General features: G+C 36.1%; 1 protein-coding gene across 3 annotated transcripts in view; it reads right to left on the bottom strand.

Moving 5' to 3' along the window:
- Positions 1-20,754, bottom strand: part of LOC149925676 (uncharacterized) — a 135,397-nt gene that overhangs the window by 19,799 nt on the left and 94,844 nt on the right. For 2 of the 3 annotated variants that reach the window (XM_090159677.1, XM_090159679.1), the window contains exons 1-2: positions 11,819-12,081; positions 4,138-4,647 (exon numbers count right to left, since the gene is read on the bottom strand). In XM_090159677.1, the coding sequence (XP_090015803.1) occupies positions 4,138-4,308 (171 nt within the window). In that variant the 5' untranslated portion in view covers positions 4,309-4,647; positions 11,819-12,081. Of the gene's footprint in view, positions 1-4,137; positions 4,648-11,818; positions 12,082-20,754 lie in introns of those variants that run through there. The other variant, XM_090159678.1, reaches the window with a different exon arrangement.

Below are 20,754 nucleotides of genomic sequence, written 5' to 3'. Positions count from 1 at the left end.
TTTAAACTATAACGGTACAATCGAACTTAATTTCTAACAAGTCAGCCCATTTAAGTATAAGTTTTACATCGAATGTGTTGACAGTTTGTCAATAAATCGTATCAAAAAAGGTTTGTTTTATCTATCGATTTATGTAACATTTGCATTTCTTGATTTCAGTTTTAAATACATAAGGGTCTAATTTTCCGAGCCATTGAATACTCAAATTGATGATGGGTTGTTACCACAGGGTTCGTACAAAATTTCCGGAATTAAATTCCCTGACATTTCCAGGTTTTCCCTGACTAAATTGCCAAATTTCCCTGACCAATAAATGTATGTTTTGAGGTAAAATCTTGAAAAAATGTTCATTATGTATTTTTAAAACATTTTTCAAAAATTTATTTGCCGGAGTTGTTTTTGGGGTCATTTTAAAATTCCCTTACTATTTCGGACCATTTTAAAATTCCCTTACTATTTCGGACCATTTTAAATTTCCTTGACTCTTCCCTGACCATTGGGAATCATTTTCAAATTCCCTGACTGTTCCCTGACCTTTTGGAAACATTTTCAAATTCCCTGACTTTTCCAGGTTTTCCAGGTATTCCAGGTCGTGTACGAACCCTGTTGTATGGCTGAAATTTCTGTAAAGGACCCGAAACCGCCACCGAAAAAAATGCTTCAGTAAATTAACCCTTTTCTGACGCAATTTCACGGAAGGACTCACGCAGAATGCGTAAATGTTCGCCAGCAATCGTAGATGGGGTCCTATCTAATCATAGCCGCCGAGTGCGGGCCCGGGCCCCGGTTGATATAAATTCCGGGCCCCAAAAAGAAACCCGTGATAAGTATACCTCGCTTATTCAATGACGGGCCCCTACGTGGCACGGGCCCTGGTAATTTGTACTGCCCCCCCTATCATGTCGGGCCTGTATCTAATCTCAACGACAACAACAACTACAACTAACGACATTTTACTCATAGCAATAGTTTAACACGAAATATTTTTCGAGTTGAAACTGAAAACTAGGCAAAGGACTAATTTAAACTCAACATTATTCCAACCACGTTCCAGCCCTGAACCAACTAAAGTAGACTTTACAATAAACAGGCCCCATGAAAAAGGGGATATACAAATTACCAGGGCCCGCATTAAACTCTATTTAATTTGATAATTTATTTAACCAATGAATATTATTCACTGTATAATCTTAGAGAACGTGGGGCGACGCCTGTTTTCGCGACATAAGAATGATTTACTTTTTTAAGCCCATAAGAACTAATTCGGAAATGATGTCATTCAAGCGCAATGACTTCTAACTTACGGTTCGCGTAATTTTGTTAAAAATAAGGTTTAAAGTTATACATATTTCTAGAAAAAAAATACAAAATGAAGGAATGTAACTTCGATCTTTTGAGTGCGATTCCATGGTGATTCTATCCAGTGCTTGCGAGGTTTTTAACAATTTAAACAAAATATATCTGAAACGCTAAGCCTCGGTGATACTTTGGAAGAAAACCTGAGTCAGTGTTTGCCATTTTATTATTATTAAATAATTAATTATCGGTTTTTATTTTATTATAATAATAACTATTCGAATAATAATGATAAATACAGCAAAAAGGAAACCTAACCATAACTCGTAATTTTAGGAACAAACGCTTCGACTGCTTATAAATTACAGGGGAGTTCTATTTCAACTACGTCACTATTAATTTACTCCGCCCCACGCGTCGCCGGAGGTCAGAGCATAGCTCCGATTTGATTTGATCACCCGATATTTCTAAAATCCTAGGCGGCGTTGAATTTTTACGGCGGCGGCGGCGGCGGCGGCGGCGACGGCGTGAAAGGCAAAATTTTTAAAAAAGAATTCCAAAATATTTTTGAAAAAAAAAGTTACGTAGAAAATCTCAAAAAAATTCCGCGGCGCGCAGAAAAGTAAATGATATTCCAGTTGAATATAAATGGTTTCAATAGATTCATGATCAAAGTAGAGGCGAAATAGTCGAAAAATTACAAAAGGGGATAATAGTGGCTACTAACAGAATATTAGTAACATTATAGTTATTACCACAAAAAGAAAAATATAATTTCCAAATATTTCAATAAAAAATATTTGGTCCACTTTTTGGTACGTTAAACTCCTTATCGTTCAGGATGGTAATTTCCACAATTTTCCACACTATTTACCACCTCGGAACACTGGAAAAAGGACGTATCCTTTTCCTAATAAATCTTAAGAGTTATCTGAGGTAATAACGGCCCTGACGATAAACTACATAGTTCGGGGCCATTCACAAAATACGTTACGCACGAGCGTTACTAAACGTTACCAAAAGTGTACGAGTTCCTATATTTCCAATGCTAAATATTCTTTCAGGTTTTGTATAAAAATGTAGATAGATGGCTGTAGTGTTTCCGTCGAGTGGCAAAAAATCAACAAGCCTGCTAACGTTTCCCAGTGCTTCCTTAGTTCTCGAAGCTCCCGCCAGGCGACACTATTTCTACTTTTAAATAACCTCCCTCCTCTTCTCCAAACTTTTACTTCGAGTGTAACATTCATTGAAAACCGATTACATTGACACACTTATGTGAATTATGTCACTTTTGATATTACGTATAATTTCAATAACTTTCGTTCATTTACTTCCGTGATAACGAGGATAATTTTCTATATGTCCTTTAGTGCAAACTGTATATTATTATTATTTAAAGTTAAACAGCTTTATTTCACACTTATGCCACCAGGTTTAACAGAAGCTGGGAATAATGGCGCTATTTAAGTTAAAAATACGATACGTCACATTATTCATCATTCCATCCAAAAATCTAAATTATTTAAAATTATACTATCTATTAAATACTTGTTTTTCTCATTGATAATAGTAGGATTAGTTGTCTAGATGGAAAACAACAAAAATTATATTTTTAATCTTATTTTACAAATTTAAGGATATTATATAGATTTGGGAAGGTTTGGGTATTTGTTACATAATTTAGGAAGTGTTACGTAATATGGGGATGTTACGTAATGTCGGGGCGTTACGTAATATAATAAGCGTTACGAAATATAGGGGCGTTACGTAATGTAGGGGGCGTTAGGTAAAATAGGAGGCGTTACATAATGTAGGGGGCGTTACGTTATGTAGGGGGCGTTAGGTAATATAGGGGTCGTTACATAATGTAGGGGGTGTTACGTTATGTAGGGGGCGTTAGGTAAAATAGGAGGCGTTACGTAATGTAGGGGGCGTTAGGTAAAATAGGAGGCGTTACATAATGTAGGGGGCGTTACGTTATGTAGGGGGCGTTACGTTATGTAGGGGGCGTTACGTTATGTAGGGGGCGTTAGGTAATATAGGGGTCGTTAGGTAAAATAGGAGGCGTTACGTAATGTAGGGGGCGTTACGTAATGTAGGGGGCGTTAGGTAAAATAGGAGGCGTTACATAATGTAGGGGGCGTTACGTAATGTAGGGGGCGTTAGGTAAAATAGGAGGCGTTACGTAATGTAGGGGGCGTTATGTAATATAGATGGCATTAGGTAATATAGGGGCGTTACGTAATGTAGGGGGCGTTAGATAATATAGGGGCGTTAGGTAATATAGTTGGCGTTATGTAATATAGATGGCATTAGGTAATATAGGGGCGTTAGGTAATATAGGGGGCGTTATGTAATATAGGGGGCGTTATGTAATATAGATGGCATTAGGTAATATAGGGGCGTTAGGTAATATAGGCGCGTTACGTAATGTAGGGGGCGTTTTGTAATATAGGGGTCGTTAGGTAAAATAGGAGGCGTTACATAATGTAGGGGGCGTTTGATAATATAGGGGGCGTTTGATAATATAGGGGCGTTAGGTAATATAGGGGGCGTTATGTAATATAGATATCATTATCTAATATAGGGGCGTTACGTACTGTAGTGGGCGTTAGGTAATCTGGTAATATAGGGGGCGTTAGGTAAAATATTAGGCGTTACGTAATGCAGGGCTGTGACGTAATGCAGGGGGCGTTACGTAATGAAGGGGTATTAACACTCAATCGTTACTCTGTTTAGGATGGCGAGGATAGTCTAAAAAGTCGATATTCAGCGTAACGTAATTTGCGAATTGGCCCTAGTACGAGTAGCAGCGGATGCTAATAGATGTCGCTATCTTACTTGGACGCGTTCCCTCCACCAGTCTTCGAGGGGGCTGCTAGTGGCTCCATCGAAGGGGGAGGAGGAATTGGCAGGTTGTTGGTAGACGGATCCTTGGACAATGCTGTCATTGGAAACAATTCCCGACAAGGCTGCTGAGGCGGTCGAGACAATTTGTTCGGAGGACTCCATTTCGTCGGCCCAAGTGAGAAATGGGAGCGCCTTATCTCTCCCGCTTTTTGGCTCCTCAAATTCACTCTTCAATAGACGATGGCTTTTTCTTTGCACTCGAATCGAAGCTCTTCTCGCGTCATTTTTCGCGGCCGTGCAAAAAGAAACGCGCGCGGTTCCTCTCTTTCTGCTTGGAAGACGGTCCCGAATCTCTCTTGGAAGGAGGATCGACGACGCATTTGACAGAGGGGCCTTCCGAGAGAGAAATGATCAAAAATGTGACGCTTCTGCCATTCGCTTCGAGAAGGAGCTAGTAGCTCCTTCTTTCAACCATCCTTCGACGCTTTTTCACATTTTCAGCTGCAAAAATAATTAGAAAAATTAATTAAGTTCCAAGGATTTTTTGGCTGGGTGATAGATGGAATTAGGCCAAAACGAATACTACGCTGAGCCGTATTATTATTATTTTAGGAAAATAACAAAATTGTACGTTCGGTCTCAGGGGCGTAGGAACCGGTTGGGGAAGGGGGGGGGCAATGCCCTTCCCTAGAATTTTTCTGGGAGGGGCAACTAATGTTATTGTAAACCGGCCACCTGTTTAAAGGCATTGTAGATTACTATGAAATGAACGTAACCCACTGAAAAAATCCAGACCAGTGGTTTTAATTGGCTATAACCGGTTTTTTTCGGTTATAACCGGCTAAAATATAAACAGTACCTTTTACTTATGTAAGTAGAAATTGTCTGCAGTTATAAATAAGAAACTAAACAAATAAAGCGAAATAACAATATAAAATAACTGCATTCTTTTGATTTCCTCGGGAAATTCCCCCCTAGTTCTTGTGTATGACAGAAGCGAGGCAGTGAACTTTGGAACTTTAAACCTACCGAAAAACTGGTAAAAGTAAACTGGTTTCTAAATATGAAACAAAAATAAACTAAATTTCTAAATAAAAACTATTAATTTACTAAACTATTCATATTGTAATTTATTTTTAAAAAAGCCACAAAAATCTGGATTTTTTCAAGTGGCTATAGCCGGATTTAACCAGGTGGCTATAACCGGTATGGCTGGTTCTATGCCAACCCTGACTATTCTACAATAATTTTTTTATTTAAAATACTACAGCCGTTTCGGTGCCAAAACTAGCTAAATTTAAATTTATTAATTTTTACTTGTAATTCTTGTTTACATAAGACATGTTTGATTGTTTGTTTTTGTTGTGCTACTCTAATTTCATTTACACTATATTTTATCGTGCTGTTGCCCTCAACAGACTCGAGGTCATTATTGTAACATTGCCTGACGACGGCGCTAGTTTTGGCGCCGAAACGGCTGTAGTATTTTAAATAAAAAAATTATTGTAGAATAGTGGGTTTCGTCCATTTCATAGTATATTATGTATAAAGAGGGTCCGTTCTCACATATAGGCATTATAGATGACTTGGGCCTAAGGTATTAGTCTAGCTGATCATTATTATTATTATTATTGCCCCCTCCAACTTTTTGGTCAGTTGAAATCTTCAAAAAGCTCAAATTCGAATTTTAAAAGCATGTAAAGCTTATAGAACCTCAACTGAGTTTAAATTTCAGTCTTTTCCCGCCAATTTACATAGAAGTAAAAAGTACACATGCATTCGGAGAAGTTACACTCCATTAAAAATTCAAAACCATTCTCCAGACCCCTTTTCGTTTCTCTTTGCCCCCTCTAACTTCTTGAACGTTCCTACGCTCCTGCTAAAATGAATTATTTGCCGGCTGTGTTCCATGATGTTAAGTCTACTACACACTTAAATTTTTCCTTAAAAGTGAGAAAACGCATTTATTTGTTTGTAAAGTCATAGTCGTCTGCTTAAAAGTCGAGTTTAGAGCTGCTCTATGGACGCTTCAATAAAAGATACTCGGTTTCTACTCCCCTCTCCAAATTCATCTGGGAAGAAACTATTTCCGGTCTGTCGGTTAAACGGTTAGAATGGCTCAACGGGGTCTCTAGTACCCGGAAAACTGCTAACGCCGCCCTGGTACCGAAGCTAACTCTATCATTTGATAGTTCTATAAAAACTTGTAGAGGTTAAAAGTAATATCATAAGACTATCAAGGCCACCTAAGTTTGAAAAAAATGGGATTTTAATGTTAGGCTAATGATTTCCCAAACTGGCTACATGAATGCCCCTGGTGGTGAAAAATCGAAACGTATGCACAAATCCCCCAATTCATGCTTCATAGATGGCGAGCTAGGGGTGAGGGGGTTTGGTTGGATTTGCTCTTTTTATCCGCCAGGTAGCGTAGATCCTAATTTTGATTTCTCTCGCGCCTCTCTAATGCTGAATACCTGGGCCCTTATGCCAAATTCCAACTTAGGGGGCCTTGATAGTCTTATGGTAATATAGTACGACGCATTGTAACCTGGCCACCTGTTTAAGGCATTAAAAGTCGCTCGATGACTTGGGCCTAAGGTATTGCCAAGGCTATTAGCCTAGCTGATAATTATTTTTATTATTTTTCTTCGAAAATTCCTTTGATAAAAAATTGTCCTCGAAAAAAGATTGTCAAAATCTTCATTTTGTCAAATGACCAAAATTATTTTGGGGAAAGTGGAGTTCCCTACTTCCCTTCCCAAAGGAAGAGTACGAGATTATTCCCACGAGCCAATTTTTTTTCAAAACCTTATAAAATTGATCCCAAAATACCACACGCTTTATATTGAGCAAAACACAATTTTAAGCGTGGGGTATTTTAAAATTGAAATGTAATTAAGAATTTATAACAAGTTGATCCGTGTGAATTTACCCAATGTGTTGGCCACAAAAACGTATTCATTGAACAAGTTTTAAAGAATTTACGGTTTGTAGATTTATTTTAAACTAAAATTTATGTGGTTTTATTTAATATCATATAAGCAAATGACTATTCGAAATGGATTGTAGACCATTGGACCGAAATCCCATTCGTCCGAATGTACCATTCAACCGAATTCAATATACCGTTAGTGTTACATATTTATATATCGTAGGTTACGTGACGATAGTATATCTAATTTGGACTAAACTATGTCTTAAATATTTATTATTTCGTACCGACGTGTATTTTTAGACCTTTTTCCCTTGAAATTTGATATTTTCCGGGTTTAATTTTGGAAAATAACCTTGATAAGACCCTACGTGAAATAGTTGCCTACCATATTTAACCTAACCCAACCTAACCTAACCTAACCTAACCTAACCCAACCCAACCTAACCTAACCTAACCTAACCTAACCTAACCCAACCTGAACTAACCTAACCTAACCTAACCTAACCCAACCTGAACTAACCTACCCCAAGTGAAAACGAACCAAATTTAAATTTCCCATTCAACTGAATCCCGCCATGTTGGGCTATAAACGAAAATACTTTTCGGTTCAATGGGATTCGGTCAAACGGGATTCGGTTCAATGGTATACAACCTTCGAAATGCAAATATTAAATTACACCAAATTGACATTTTTTGAAAGTGTTCTAACTTCGGGATCTAGACTTTTGAATTGAAATATAAATATAAAATCCTTAGTTCGTGTAAAAACATAGCGAAATCAACTACTCTGGTCCAAAAAAAATCTTATTTGAGAATATATAAAATCTAGAATTGTGGACAATGGCTAAAGTTTGGTTTCCACCAACAAGAGGAGCCGGGTTCCATCCCAACTTGTGGCACTGGGTTGGAATCTGCGCTGACTTTGTAAGTTCTCTCCCCGCTGGTTGGAGAGGGTTTTCCCCCTAGCTCTTCGGTTTCACCTTTCCATAAAAACTTGCTGAGGTTAACGGTAATAGCAAAAGTGACATTATTACCAAAGGTGTGTCAATCGGACCTATTTCTTAATGAATGTTACGAGCGAAATACAAGTTGGGAGGGGAGAAGGGAAAGTATGCCTTGGGGAGGGAAGGAAGTTAAAACCAACAAATAACGCCTCGTAGTGAGGAACGGAGGAACTAAGTAGCACTGGTCAAAGTGAGTGTATTTTTTGATTTTTCGTCACACTTCTAAAAAGATCAGCTCATTGTTTTACTTCGGGGTAAAAAGCTATAATATAATGTCTGATAGTCTAAATAACCTTCATACGTATACGGCAGTTAAAAAACACATAAAAAATGCAATACTCCAAAATAGTTCAGCCAAATAAGCTTAACTGTATTTGTCTTTATTAGTTATAATATTTAAATAACGACTTTTGTTAACATTTTATTTTTCTGCTAAAAAAATGTTATTTTAATTATTTCATAATCTTTACACTTGTTCATAATTTTTTTTATTGTAATATTTTTTTATTTTTACGCTTAAACTGAGTTTTCTCTCTGTAATTGAGGGCTATAAGTCGCAAGAAGACTTGGCCCTCAAATATCTTAATATGACTTTCGAGTAAATAAATAAATAATTTGAATTTGAATTTGAATTTGAATCTAAATACGATATAATACCATAGACTAAAAAAAGATCCAGAAAGGAGACAATAAATAGTCGATCTCAAGTCGAGCATTCATTAAACCTTTAGCATACGAAAGTACAGGGATTGTCACACTTTTGGCAATTATGTCACTTTTGGTAATAGTAAGTGTAGGGAGCTGTTGGCTCACCTGGCTTGAAGGGCTGGCCACCACCCTCCTACGCATTGTAACCCACGGCCACCGGAAATTGGCTTCCCAAGTCACTAGTTGACTTAGGCCTGTTTGTTTTAGCTTATTAATATTAGAAAGGCGTATGGGCGTGGTTTCTTTCTCGGGAATCATGAATCTTGGTGCTAAACACATTTTAAGCCCAGTTCACACTATACAATTAATTGGGCCACCTAATTGAAACCAACTAATTGTAAGCAAGAAAATTGTACAGTGTGAACAGAAAAAGTTGGAACAATGGTTACAATTTTTCTGTTCACACTATTCAATTTTCTTGCTTACAATTAGTTGGTTTCAATTAAGTGGCCCAATTAATTGTATAGTGTGAACTGGGCTTTAGTTTCCACTAGTGCGCAAAAAAAGGAACGTTTCGCGTTGTGGCGTAAAAATTCTCAACTTTGGTACGTGCAAAGATTTTAAGTGCGTAAAGAAAAACGCGCAATTTCGCGCGATAATGGAAATCCCAGAAATGTGACGGAACAAATATGTGACATTTCATTAAATCCAATATGGCAAATAAGATTTTTTTCCAAGCGAGTAAACACGCGGAAAACATCATTTCTTCGGGTTGGTGCAATATTTCGGGGTTTGCCAGCACTGGAATTCCATTTCTTCCGAGCCGAGCGAAATCTCAAATACCTTGTACGCCAAAAATAAACCTTCAACGTTGGGAAAGCAACTTTATTTTTCATCTTGTCAAAGAGCGAGGGGGGGTGTTCCCTTGACGACGACGATTTCCTTCCCCCCATTAAAAGCCTACTGTCTACATCCCTTATTACAGGTTTCCTTCCACATTTTTCCTCCTACGTTTTTTATATTTAAGAAATATTTATCGTACATCTACCTGCCTGAGCAGCCGGAGTGACAGCTTCAGGCTTAAAAGTCAAGGGTGCCACCTCCCTCTGTTTATTCTAAAGGTTTCTTATTTTGGGACAGTGAAGTGGAAATGCTGGTTTTTCTCTGTTATAATAAAATTATATTCAAATATTTTCTTTCTTTATTTTATTTTACATCTTTTTGTAATTTACATATTTTGCGCTGTTTTCTTAGTCTTAAAATAAAATAAAGTAAAGTAAAATAAAATAAAGTAAAATTAAAAAAAATAAAGTAGAATAATTGTAATATTTTAAAATAAAACATTTTAGTTCAAAATAAAAAATATGAACGTTAAATTTTTTAAGCAAAAAAATATTGTAATGTAAAATAATTAATATTATTTTATTATATTATTATTATTATTATTATTATTAAAATAACAGAATTAATATTAAATAAAATAATGAAGAAGATTTTTACTCAGACAACGCTCAAGATGGCGCTACACAAAACTTGGGAGCTTTCAGGTTATTATTTTGTAACGGCTCGCGGCGCACACTCGGTGGAACACGTTCCAATTAACAACTGCCACCGAGCCTGTGTCGCGCGCTGTTATAAAGTGGAAACCTGAAAGCCCCCTAGTGTTGTGTAGCGCCATCTTAAGCGTAGTCCCATCAAAATCTTCCTCGTTGAAAAATATTTTAATGTTAAATAAATTAATTAATTATATTAATAAAATTATTCCGAAAGCTCCCAAAAAACTTAAAATAAAAACAGTTTAAACCATGAAGTAGCAGATCTTTTTATTAATAATTACAATATTAGTATTCGCCATGGTTAAATGGTAATGAAATAAAATATTTGTAATGAATAACAGTATTAATGTTAAATAAAAATATTTAAATCTAATTAAAAAAATAAATAAAAATATTGATTAATATTATAATGTAAAATATTAAATATTAAGTTTTAAAAATAACCGTATTAAATGTATTAATATTAAATAAAAATATTTAAATCTATACAAATATTTTAATCTATAAAAATATTTAAATCTATACAAATATTATAATCTATAAAAATATTATAATCTATAAAAATATTATAATCTATAAAAATATTATAATCTATAAAAATATTATAATCTATAAAAATATTATAAACTATAAAAATATTATAATCTATAAAAATATTATAATCTATAAAAATATTATAAACTATAAAAATATTATAATCTATAAAAATATTATAAACTATAAAAATATTATAATCTATAAAAATATTATAATCTATAAAAATATTATAAACTATAAAAATATTATAATCTATAAAAATATTATAATCTATAAAAATATTATAATCTATAAAAATATTATAGTCTATAAAAATATTATAATCTATAAAAATATTATAATCTATAAAAATATTATAATCTATAAAAAAATTATAATCTATAAAAATATTATAATCTATAAAAATATTATAATCTATAAAAATATTATAATCTATAAAAATATTATAAGCATAATAAAATAAACATTTTTTTACCGATTAATAATTAAAAAAATTAAAAATTAATTAAATGTCTGAAATTCTTTTAGTGGCAGAGCTGACAATGCAACCCGAAAAAAAAACTAGAACCATTGTATAAAATTCCACACAGCAGATTCGCAAATTTGTTAACTTCGAACGAGAACGCATGCAAAAACGTGTCGAAGAAAGTGCGGGGCAAACAGTCTACTAAAGGTGAAAGCTACGTCTACACTAATACACGTTTTCCTTACGCGCGTAGCGCGAACGTAACCCGCCTATCGTACCTACGAACAAAACACGACAACACCCCAAAACAACAACAATTTGAATAGGGGGGCAAACCCAGCTGGTCTCTTCGGAGGCGAAATAGGGCCATTCTCCTTTGAATCCCCAAAAGAAACCAACAAAAAACACCGGAAGATGTATTCATCATCATCATCCGCGAGAGTAGGGTGAAGTAGAGAACGCGATGGTCAAAATAAAAGGCACGAATTTGCGAGAAGGGAAAAAAGCGGGAAGAGCCGAGGCTTACCGTTCGACGACGGCGGTGGCTCCGGCGTTGGCCGAAGAACCTGTTCGCGAGCCGATCAATAGACGCGGGTTTGCCGCTCTCTCTCACCGGATCACGCACTCCGAAGAATCGTAAAAGAGCGTCGGACCGACCTGAACTCCAAGCACGTCTCTTTTCTCTTTGGAAAGTTACACACACACACACACACCGGTCAGGATAGTGCTGGGGCGGGGAGGGGAGAAGGGGGTTATGGCGTTGCTAACAGCAACCAGTTGCTGCTGTCTTCTTCGGTCGCTCGTTTCCAGGAATAGAGATAGCGAGCGGCCTCAGACGAAAACGCATTTTCTCCTCAACGTTGTCTAATATAAAAATCCAAATTGCGTCTTTACCGGCGAGAAAATGGAATCGCAAAGCGTTCAAATTACACGTTCGTTCGCGTCTATTTCAAAGTGTTAAAGGGAGTAGGAAATAAATTGGAAAATTGCCTGCTAATTTAACGTAACTAGCGCCAAAAACTACTAGCTTCTGTTAAACTGGTGGCCGAAATCCATACTCCATTTAAGCAGGGTTGGACATAAGGCACTAGAAACGGCATTTGACTACTAAAACAAATGCTCCGACTACTAAAATGAATCGAAATCTGGGGGCTCACTAGTCAATTTCACAAGTGAAAAATTTACCTAAGTATTAATAAATAATGGCGAATATGGCGTATCATAAATTCATCATTCATAAATCCCATTTTATTTAAAAAAAAATTGTGATCGGCCAAAGTCATGTAACTCAAATGATAATGAACTCCTATTTTAATTCTGACGGGTAAAGCAAAATGTTGGCTGTCCTTCTTGTTTTTACCCCCACCCCCTAGTTAGTGACTACTAAAATAAATTAAGATAGGAGGCTCAGTCTAGTCAGGCTGACTACTAAAAAAATATCCTTATGTCCAATCCTGCTTTTAAAAAATGCAGTGACTAGTGCCTTATGTCCAACCATGTCCACAAAAAGGAACAGACGAAGAAAATTACTCGTTGATTGCCAGTTGAATATTAACAGAGTGTATTACTCCACGTGCTATAATAGGATATGCAATATTATCACTTATAGGGTGTTTTTAATGAAACCTTGTTCACGGGATATATGACGTAAATTACGTTACTTCAACCTCAGTGACGAAAACCTCATCGTCAACTTTATTGATGCAAAACGGAAGTTATTGAAGCTGATTTTTAAACTCGCAGAATGAGAATTTTTTTTAGAGCAGCCACTGATTAGATGGCGCCCCTAAGTACTAACGGGCTTTAGCTATTTCCACCAATTGGAAAGCGGGTTAAAGGTCACGCTATTCCTTTGCCCAATAGAAACGAAAGGTAAAGGGCAATAGCGTTTTATCCGCTTTCCCATTGGTGGATATAGCTTAAACTCCCCTAGTACTAACAAGGAGACGACCCGAGGTGTTACACACCGATTTGGTAATTTTGGTTCAAACTCGGGCGATTGGTAGACCTTCATGTAACTTGAAAAACCCTAACGGGATTTTATTCAATGGGCAACGGTTTTGCCATGGCAACGAAAAATGTTTTTGACAACACAAAATGGAAATTTTCCCATTGAAAATAACATGGGATTTTCCCTAGGAAAATGTTAAAAAAATTGAAAAACATTTAAAATACCAAAATTATAAAAAATTTATAAAAATTGACGAAAAAAATCAAAATTGATCACATTTTGATCAATTTGAACCAAATGGGTGAAAATGAATCGATATGGCTTACATAAGAAAAATTTCCATTTTATGTTGTCAAAAACATTTTTCGTTGCCATGGCAAAACCGTTGCCCATTGAATAAATTCCCTTTAGGATTTTTCAAGTTACATGAAGGTCTACCAATCCCCCGAGTTTGAACAAAATCGGTGTGTAACACCTCGGGTCGTCTCCTTGTAAGTGGCGCCATCTAATCGGTGACTACTCTTAAAAATTTCCCTAATTCCTCTCGTGTTTTTGGCTTTGACGTTCTAAGCAGCGTTGTCAGTCCGTACGATATATATCGTTTTGTACGATAATTATATATTGGTCCATTGTAGCCCTTTAAATATCGCACGGAATATTATAATTTTCCATTTACAGTTCCGTGGAAATGCTGTACCAAAGATAATATAGACATAGTACCCTAGATTCAAAATCCCTGCTTTGCGCGTAGCCAATAGCGTTTACCCTTCTGGAACTCCGAATAAATTAGCTCCATATATTAGCTATCATGGTAACCAACTATAGATAGCGCCCTAGAGCAACCGATGGAGGCCGATTTTTCGGAGGTCACGTGCCGGAAGTGGGTAATCGCCTCGTTACAAAACCGTCAATCGGAAAGCTCTCTGAATTCGAATCTATAGGTACGGAGTTCTTATTATCTTTGGTTGTACAGTCGAGGCATACTTTTGAAGGAATGATATTACGAATGATAATAGTAAGCCTATCATCAATCCCTCTCATTGGATGGCCTATCCTGACGCGCACCGCTAAATTCGATAATAGACCTTTCTATAAATTTCTAGCTTTACCGGCCTAGAACTTCCACCAAGAACGCACAACGTTATTTCAGTTGGACTAGCTAACGTAATTATTATTTGGTTTATAAAAAATGGTTATAGCAAGAATGTATTTATTTATACTCAGGGAGAATGAATATGTCGAGACCATCGACGGACACGTTGAGGCCCTAACCCCCTCACGCTAAGGGGGGGGGAGGGGAAAAGGAGGCGGTCTTATTTTTTGCGTCCTCGCTGCAGCGTTAATCGCGTCGAAAAACGTAATTTTTAAGAACCAATGAGATTGCAGTATTATTTGATTTTATTAAAGCGGAGGAGCATACCGGGAGCCCCAACGGGTGGAATTGGAGAAACGCTACAAATAATCTCAACATATTCATCCTCCCTGAGTATAAATAAATACATTCTTGGTGGATATAGTATATTTTAAAATATAGTAAGTCCTTAACTGAACTATTTACAAAATCAATGAGATATAGTTAATTAACTATTTATAATGGTTTGTATAAAACTATAAACGTTAAATGAGTAGGATTTTGATAAAAAATCTGATATTTATTCAGACAACTAGATTGGCAGATAATGCTTTTTTGAGCCTCCCTGGTTCATGAAAAATTGAGTATACCGTGGCTAATGATAGAGTTGAATATTAAATAAATTCATGGTATTACATAAGAAATAGGTTCAAACATCCACATATATGGTTGCAATATGGTTTAGCCCCTGATATAGTTTCGCGATGAAACCCGCGATTCACAGAACACGACATTTACTATCAAAATGCACAATTTCTTTCCACTTGAATAAAAGACCCTCTCATTTTACTTCGTCCCTACGTTTCGAAAAGGGGAACTCTAAATTAAATATTTCCGGTTGGTTTGTTACCAATGCTAGATTCGCTTAGCTAGCCAAAGAAACCAACTACAGCCAAAGGAATTCAATTAGGTTCGACATTCACTATATAAACGCAATTTATTCCTTATTGCTGATTTTTTAATGCTAAAACGGCATGAAAACGAGTATTGACGCAAAAAAATCGGTTGGGCCTAACATAACTTTTTCGACCTGACGCAAAAAATCTCGGTTAGGCCTAACATAACTTTTTCGACCTGACGCAAAACATTTCGGTTAGGCCTAAAGCTTGGTTTCCACTAGGGTGCGACATAATGTATTTTTCTTTACGACTACACGTCCAAAGTTGAATAAAGATTATAGTTATTATTAATTTTTGGCATAATTAGCTTTAGTAGTAAATTTCATTAAGTCCTCGGTTTCAAATAACATTTCCAAGAATATAGTTCACGACGTCGCTACTGGATGGCGCTTTTTAAATATTTTTTGATGAGAAGAAAAAGAGGAAAGTATTTACCGATGTGTTACACTTATATTTATTATATTACTTATGCGCAAACGTAGATCTGACAAACTCGAAATTCCTACCGAGGTTTTACGGAAAATACCTATTAATATCTTTGGGTGAAAAAGATATAGAACCCTGACACTCATCGAGCGCGTGGAAAGTCCCAATGAAGCAGGATTCCAAGGTTACACCGCTAATTATACGGGCTATTTGGGCGTGCTTTCAAAGAAGGTTTGCACGAAAATACCTCTCAAAATAAGTAATTTTTAAGCTTTTTTCTCTTAAAGAAAAGTGGGAATTTGATCGACCGTTAGTTTGAAGATATTTTCGGAGTTTGGACTTTTAAAATAGTGATCCTATTTTGGGGAAAAAATATACTAGCGATTCCGCCTGCATTGCCAGACGTACGATAATTATCGTACACGTCGATAATTTCGAGCTAATTTTTGGTACGTACGATATTTTCCATGGCGTACTATAAGGTACGCATTTTTCGATAATTCACCTTTCGCGTACGATAATGTACGATATTTTTTTAAATTGACTGGAAACCAGTTAAAACTGCGACTTTTAAATATAAGTTATCAATCGGTCTAACTTTAAGTGTTATTAAAAATTTTGATGATCACAAGTTTAACGACAGTATTTTACATAAAATTAAAATTTATCGTCAGTTTAGTTTAACGACAGTATTTCACATAAAATTAAAATTTATCGTCAGTTTAATTTTTTTGGCTCTGGTACTATAATTTGAGTTTCAGGAACTGACAACGCTGGATTAAGCCTATTTCTGGATTCTTTTCACCTGTTCTCTGGATAAAAGTGCACTCTTTATATCCTAAAATGAATTATTTGCTGGCTGTGTTCCATGATGTTAAGTCTACCTTAAAAGTGAGAAAACGCTATTTTTTGTTTGTAAAGTCATAGTCGTCTGCTTAAAAGTCGAGTTTAGAGCTGCTCTATTGGTACAGCAGACGAATAGTTTAATTTGCAATAAAAAGCGTAAACGTTTAGTAACATAACACGCGATCAAGTTATTAATTTTTCGAAATCTTTTTACCCCTCTAATAATAGTCGAATTTATAAAATAAGAAATGGTCTTGCATAGAGCCTAGCGCCGCCGATCCAACGCCGCCGTCGCCGTTATTTTATCTGGTGCCGAACCACCACCGCCGAATAATTTACTTTTAGGCGGCCCACCAACACCGCCGCCGTTTAATTTTGATCCCACCGCCGATTTTTTTTTAAGATTTTCTACATAACTTAATTTTTTTCCTTCAAAATTCCTTCAAAAACCTTTTGGATTTTCCCTCCAAATATTCAAAAGGAAGGAGAAACTTTTGCCCCTTCACGCCACCACCGAAAAAAAAATCAAATCGGCGCTATGCTCTAGTCTTGCCCAACTTGTTAAAACATTGCTCTTACGTCACTAGACCCAGCTTTATTAGTTTATTCTTCGCACGAGCGATTTGCACGCGCGCTATATTCCTCTGGCGACTGCAGCACGCGCTCGTCGCCTTGTGAAAGTAAGAGGCTGTGACGTAAGAGCCACATTAAACCAAGAAGGCCACGTTACTTTATAAAAAAAACTAGTGGTGACGTCAAAAGCTTAAATTCTTAATCCTACTCTGTAACACCGGTGTAGGAAAGGAGGGGGGCAGTGCCCCTCCCAAATTATTTGCGAGGGAAACTAATGTAATTGCCCCCCAATTTTAGGCTGGGTTAAAAATTAAAATTTATAGAATAAATGAAGAAACGGCTTAATAGAACAAATATTAAACTACGGTAATTAATTTTCTTAAGAAATATTGGTTTTGTATCAAAATAAACTTGAAACTTACTAAAATCTCTTCCATTTTTCTGTTAATTATTAATTTAAATTCATCTATAAAATTTTAAAATGAAACAATTACTAAATGTGGTCTGTTTTTGGGTTCCATTTTTATTCTTATTGCCTCAGACCGTCGGGTTTAAACTGCTTTGCCCCCCAACTTCTAAAACGTTCCTACGCCACTGCTCTGTATTACCAGAACAGGCGAAAACAATTCTGCAAAATACCGTCATAGCAGACGAAAGATTGTTATTATGATATACGAAAAATAAATACAAATGAAACCGCGCAATTTTCAGTTTGCATAGAGCCACGTAGCGGTTAAAGGGAGAAGCTAAGCAGACGTTTTGTGTTTGATAATAGCAAATCGTAAAAATCCAGCGTTGGCTGCTACGTGGCTGTATGGAAACTGAAAAGCTTAATAGGCGCTTAAATAAACTCCTGACTGTCTTGCCCCCCTGTTGAAAAATATTGCCAGATCTATGCTTATAAAATTATCAACCATAGACAAACCAGTTATATGTCCAGTCGCGGTAGCACCAACTCTATAATCGGATATGAATGATCCTAAAGGCTATTAATGTTTTTGAAAACTCCTGGTAAGCTACTTCACCCTGAACACCCAAGTGCCGCGGGTGGAACACTTCTACAGGCGTTTGTAGGCCAAAAAGAGACCAATTAAACAGAACTTCGCAGATCCATCTATCGTGACGTAAAAAATATCATTATTTTAATGTCAAGTTGGCAGGAATAACATAGCTAATAGGAACCACCTATGGAATGCAATGTCAAGAATGATAAAACACGTGAAAAGGTAGAAAATGTAATTTCTTTAACTTTGTTTAGAGTTCAGCTTTTTTGGTCCCTTTTTCATTATGGACTTTTATAATTCTAGGAATAACATACACTAATTGTAAAGCAGTTAAACGTTTCATAGGTGTAGTCAGGGGTCACAGGGGCACCAACCGAAAATAGCTAACCATCCTCTCTTTAATATATATACATAGCATTAGATTTCATCAGAAGTTTAAAATAAATAACACAGATTCCATTGTGTTCGAATTTAACGCTAAAACCACGGATGTGTACACCCATACGTAACATAATCACTCATAAGTATGCCATAAACGCATTTTCTACAATGAAACTTTGCTCACGGGATATGACGTCAATTACGTCACTTCCAACTCCGTTATAAACTTTATAGATGGGAAAAGGAAGTTAGTGAGAACTCCACGCCAATCTGTAAATTAGCTCGTGCCTCGCGATTACGTGAGTTCGTTTCCATGGTAACCTTTTCCAATAGCGCAAGATTTTGCATTTTTGGGTACGTTTATTGTATGTTGTGTGTGAAACAAGGTCTAATGAAAAAAATATATGGAAATTTTATACAGAGGCATACTTATGAGTGATTATATTAAATATGGTACACCGTAATATTAATTACTTTTCTTAAACATGGAAAATGTTAAAATTATACTGCAAGGAATATGTGGTAATTAATAAATCATTTCCAATGTAATAGTTTTAGAAACACGCTATTTTTTCTTCCCAAAAAACAATTTGAGAAATCAGTGGAAGCCCGCAAAGGTAAATGTTTCTTAAAAAATCTTTTTTTTTTATAGAAAATTGACGTCAAGTTCGTTATCCGATGCATTTGATGTATTCTTAGCCCAGGTGTACCCAAACGAGCGATGTTTAGTAAATTTCTATCTCGACCTTCAAAATGTCGATCTTGACCTTCAAAATGGTGATATCGATTTTCAAAATACTTATTTCGGAAATACACTCAAATCATGGATTAAACACTAAAGGATCTTCCACAGGCGAAAAAACACACAAATGCCCTGTCACATCGCCACCTAGCGGCGCGAGTCCGAAAAACCGAAAATTTATTTTTCTCTCCGCTCTATCCAGGGGCAAACAAACCCCAGTGCTTTTAAATAAATAATGGTATCGAAAAAATAGCAGACGAATTCTAAGAATCACGGTATAAAAGTTCCAAAAAATTACAGATGGCGCTACAAACTCATATCCGGTGCCCCTGGATAGAAGAAATACAAAAAATAACACCTATAGCTAACGAGAACTTTGCCTTAGGAAGCTAGCCCGTGGAACATCCTTTAGTGTTTAATCCATGCTCAAATCTTACAGTAAAAAATAACTACTTTGAACAGATTGATTTTGATCTTGGGAATGGAATCTATTGGAAACATTGTATTAATTACGTAAAACGTTAATTACGTTAAGGGTCTCCTACGAAATGTTACAATTGTTTTTCTTCGCAATAATACAAATAGAGGCGCCGCGTTTGAATCGTAAATATTAGGCGGATGCAATAACCAAAACACACTGACAATCACGCAAAATAGGTGGCCTGGATAACAAATATGTTATTCAGGGACCTGAAGAACAGTGCTGCCAGATTCAAAGATCCGAATTATCCTGCGGAGTTTCAATTTGGACAAAAGTGACATAATTACCAAAAGTGTGACAATCCCGGTACTCTCATATGCTAAAGGTTTAATGAATGCTCGACTCGAGATCGACCACATAAAAGACTATTTATTGTTGCCTTTCTGAATCTTTTTTAGTCTATGGTATTATATCGTAGGTAGATGGCGATATCATCTCCACAGTACGACAAAAAATACACTAACTTTGACCATTCCTACTTAGTTCCTCCGTTACTCACTACGAGGCGTTATTTGTTGGTTTTAACTTCCTTCCCTCCCCAAGGCATAGTTTCCCTTCTCCCCTCCCAACTTGTATTTCGCTCGTAACATTCATTCTGAAATAGGTCCGATTGACACACTTTTGGTAATTATGTCACTTTTGATTTGGATGGTTCAGTAAAATCAAGTGTGGGGTACAATAAGTGTGACCATTACAATATATATTGAATTTCTTCACCAATTATTGCATGGCGGTCGCTATACAGCAGACATTTTTTTAAACTCGGGATTCCGTTGAAATCCAAGGTTAAGATAGTTTTATCTAAAGTCCCAGTGGCCATATAAATCATTAAGTGGCTAAGGACTGTCAAAGCAATTGACTATTGAATTTACGAATATATTTTTGAAACAAGGTCTCTTTGAATTGTTTTTCTGCATACTTATGTTACTATGTTACTTATGATGATAGTAAATGTTACGTTCCGATTCCGTAGTGCTTTACTTGGAAGTTACACTTTTCAAAAATTCCCCACATTCAAAGAGAAGCA

This window comes from Leiobunum rupestre, chromosome 10, assembly GCF_980474605.1.
Source record: "Leiobunum rupestre chromosome 10, qqLeiRupe1.1.hap1, whole genome shotgun sequence".
Classification (NCBI taxonomy): Eukaryota; Metazoa; Arthropoda; class Arachnida; order Opiliones; family Sclerosomatidae; genus Leiobunum; species Leiobunum rupestre.
Note: the sequence above shows the minus strand (reverse complement) of the source record. Positions and strands in the feature narration are given on the sequence as shown.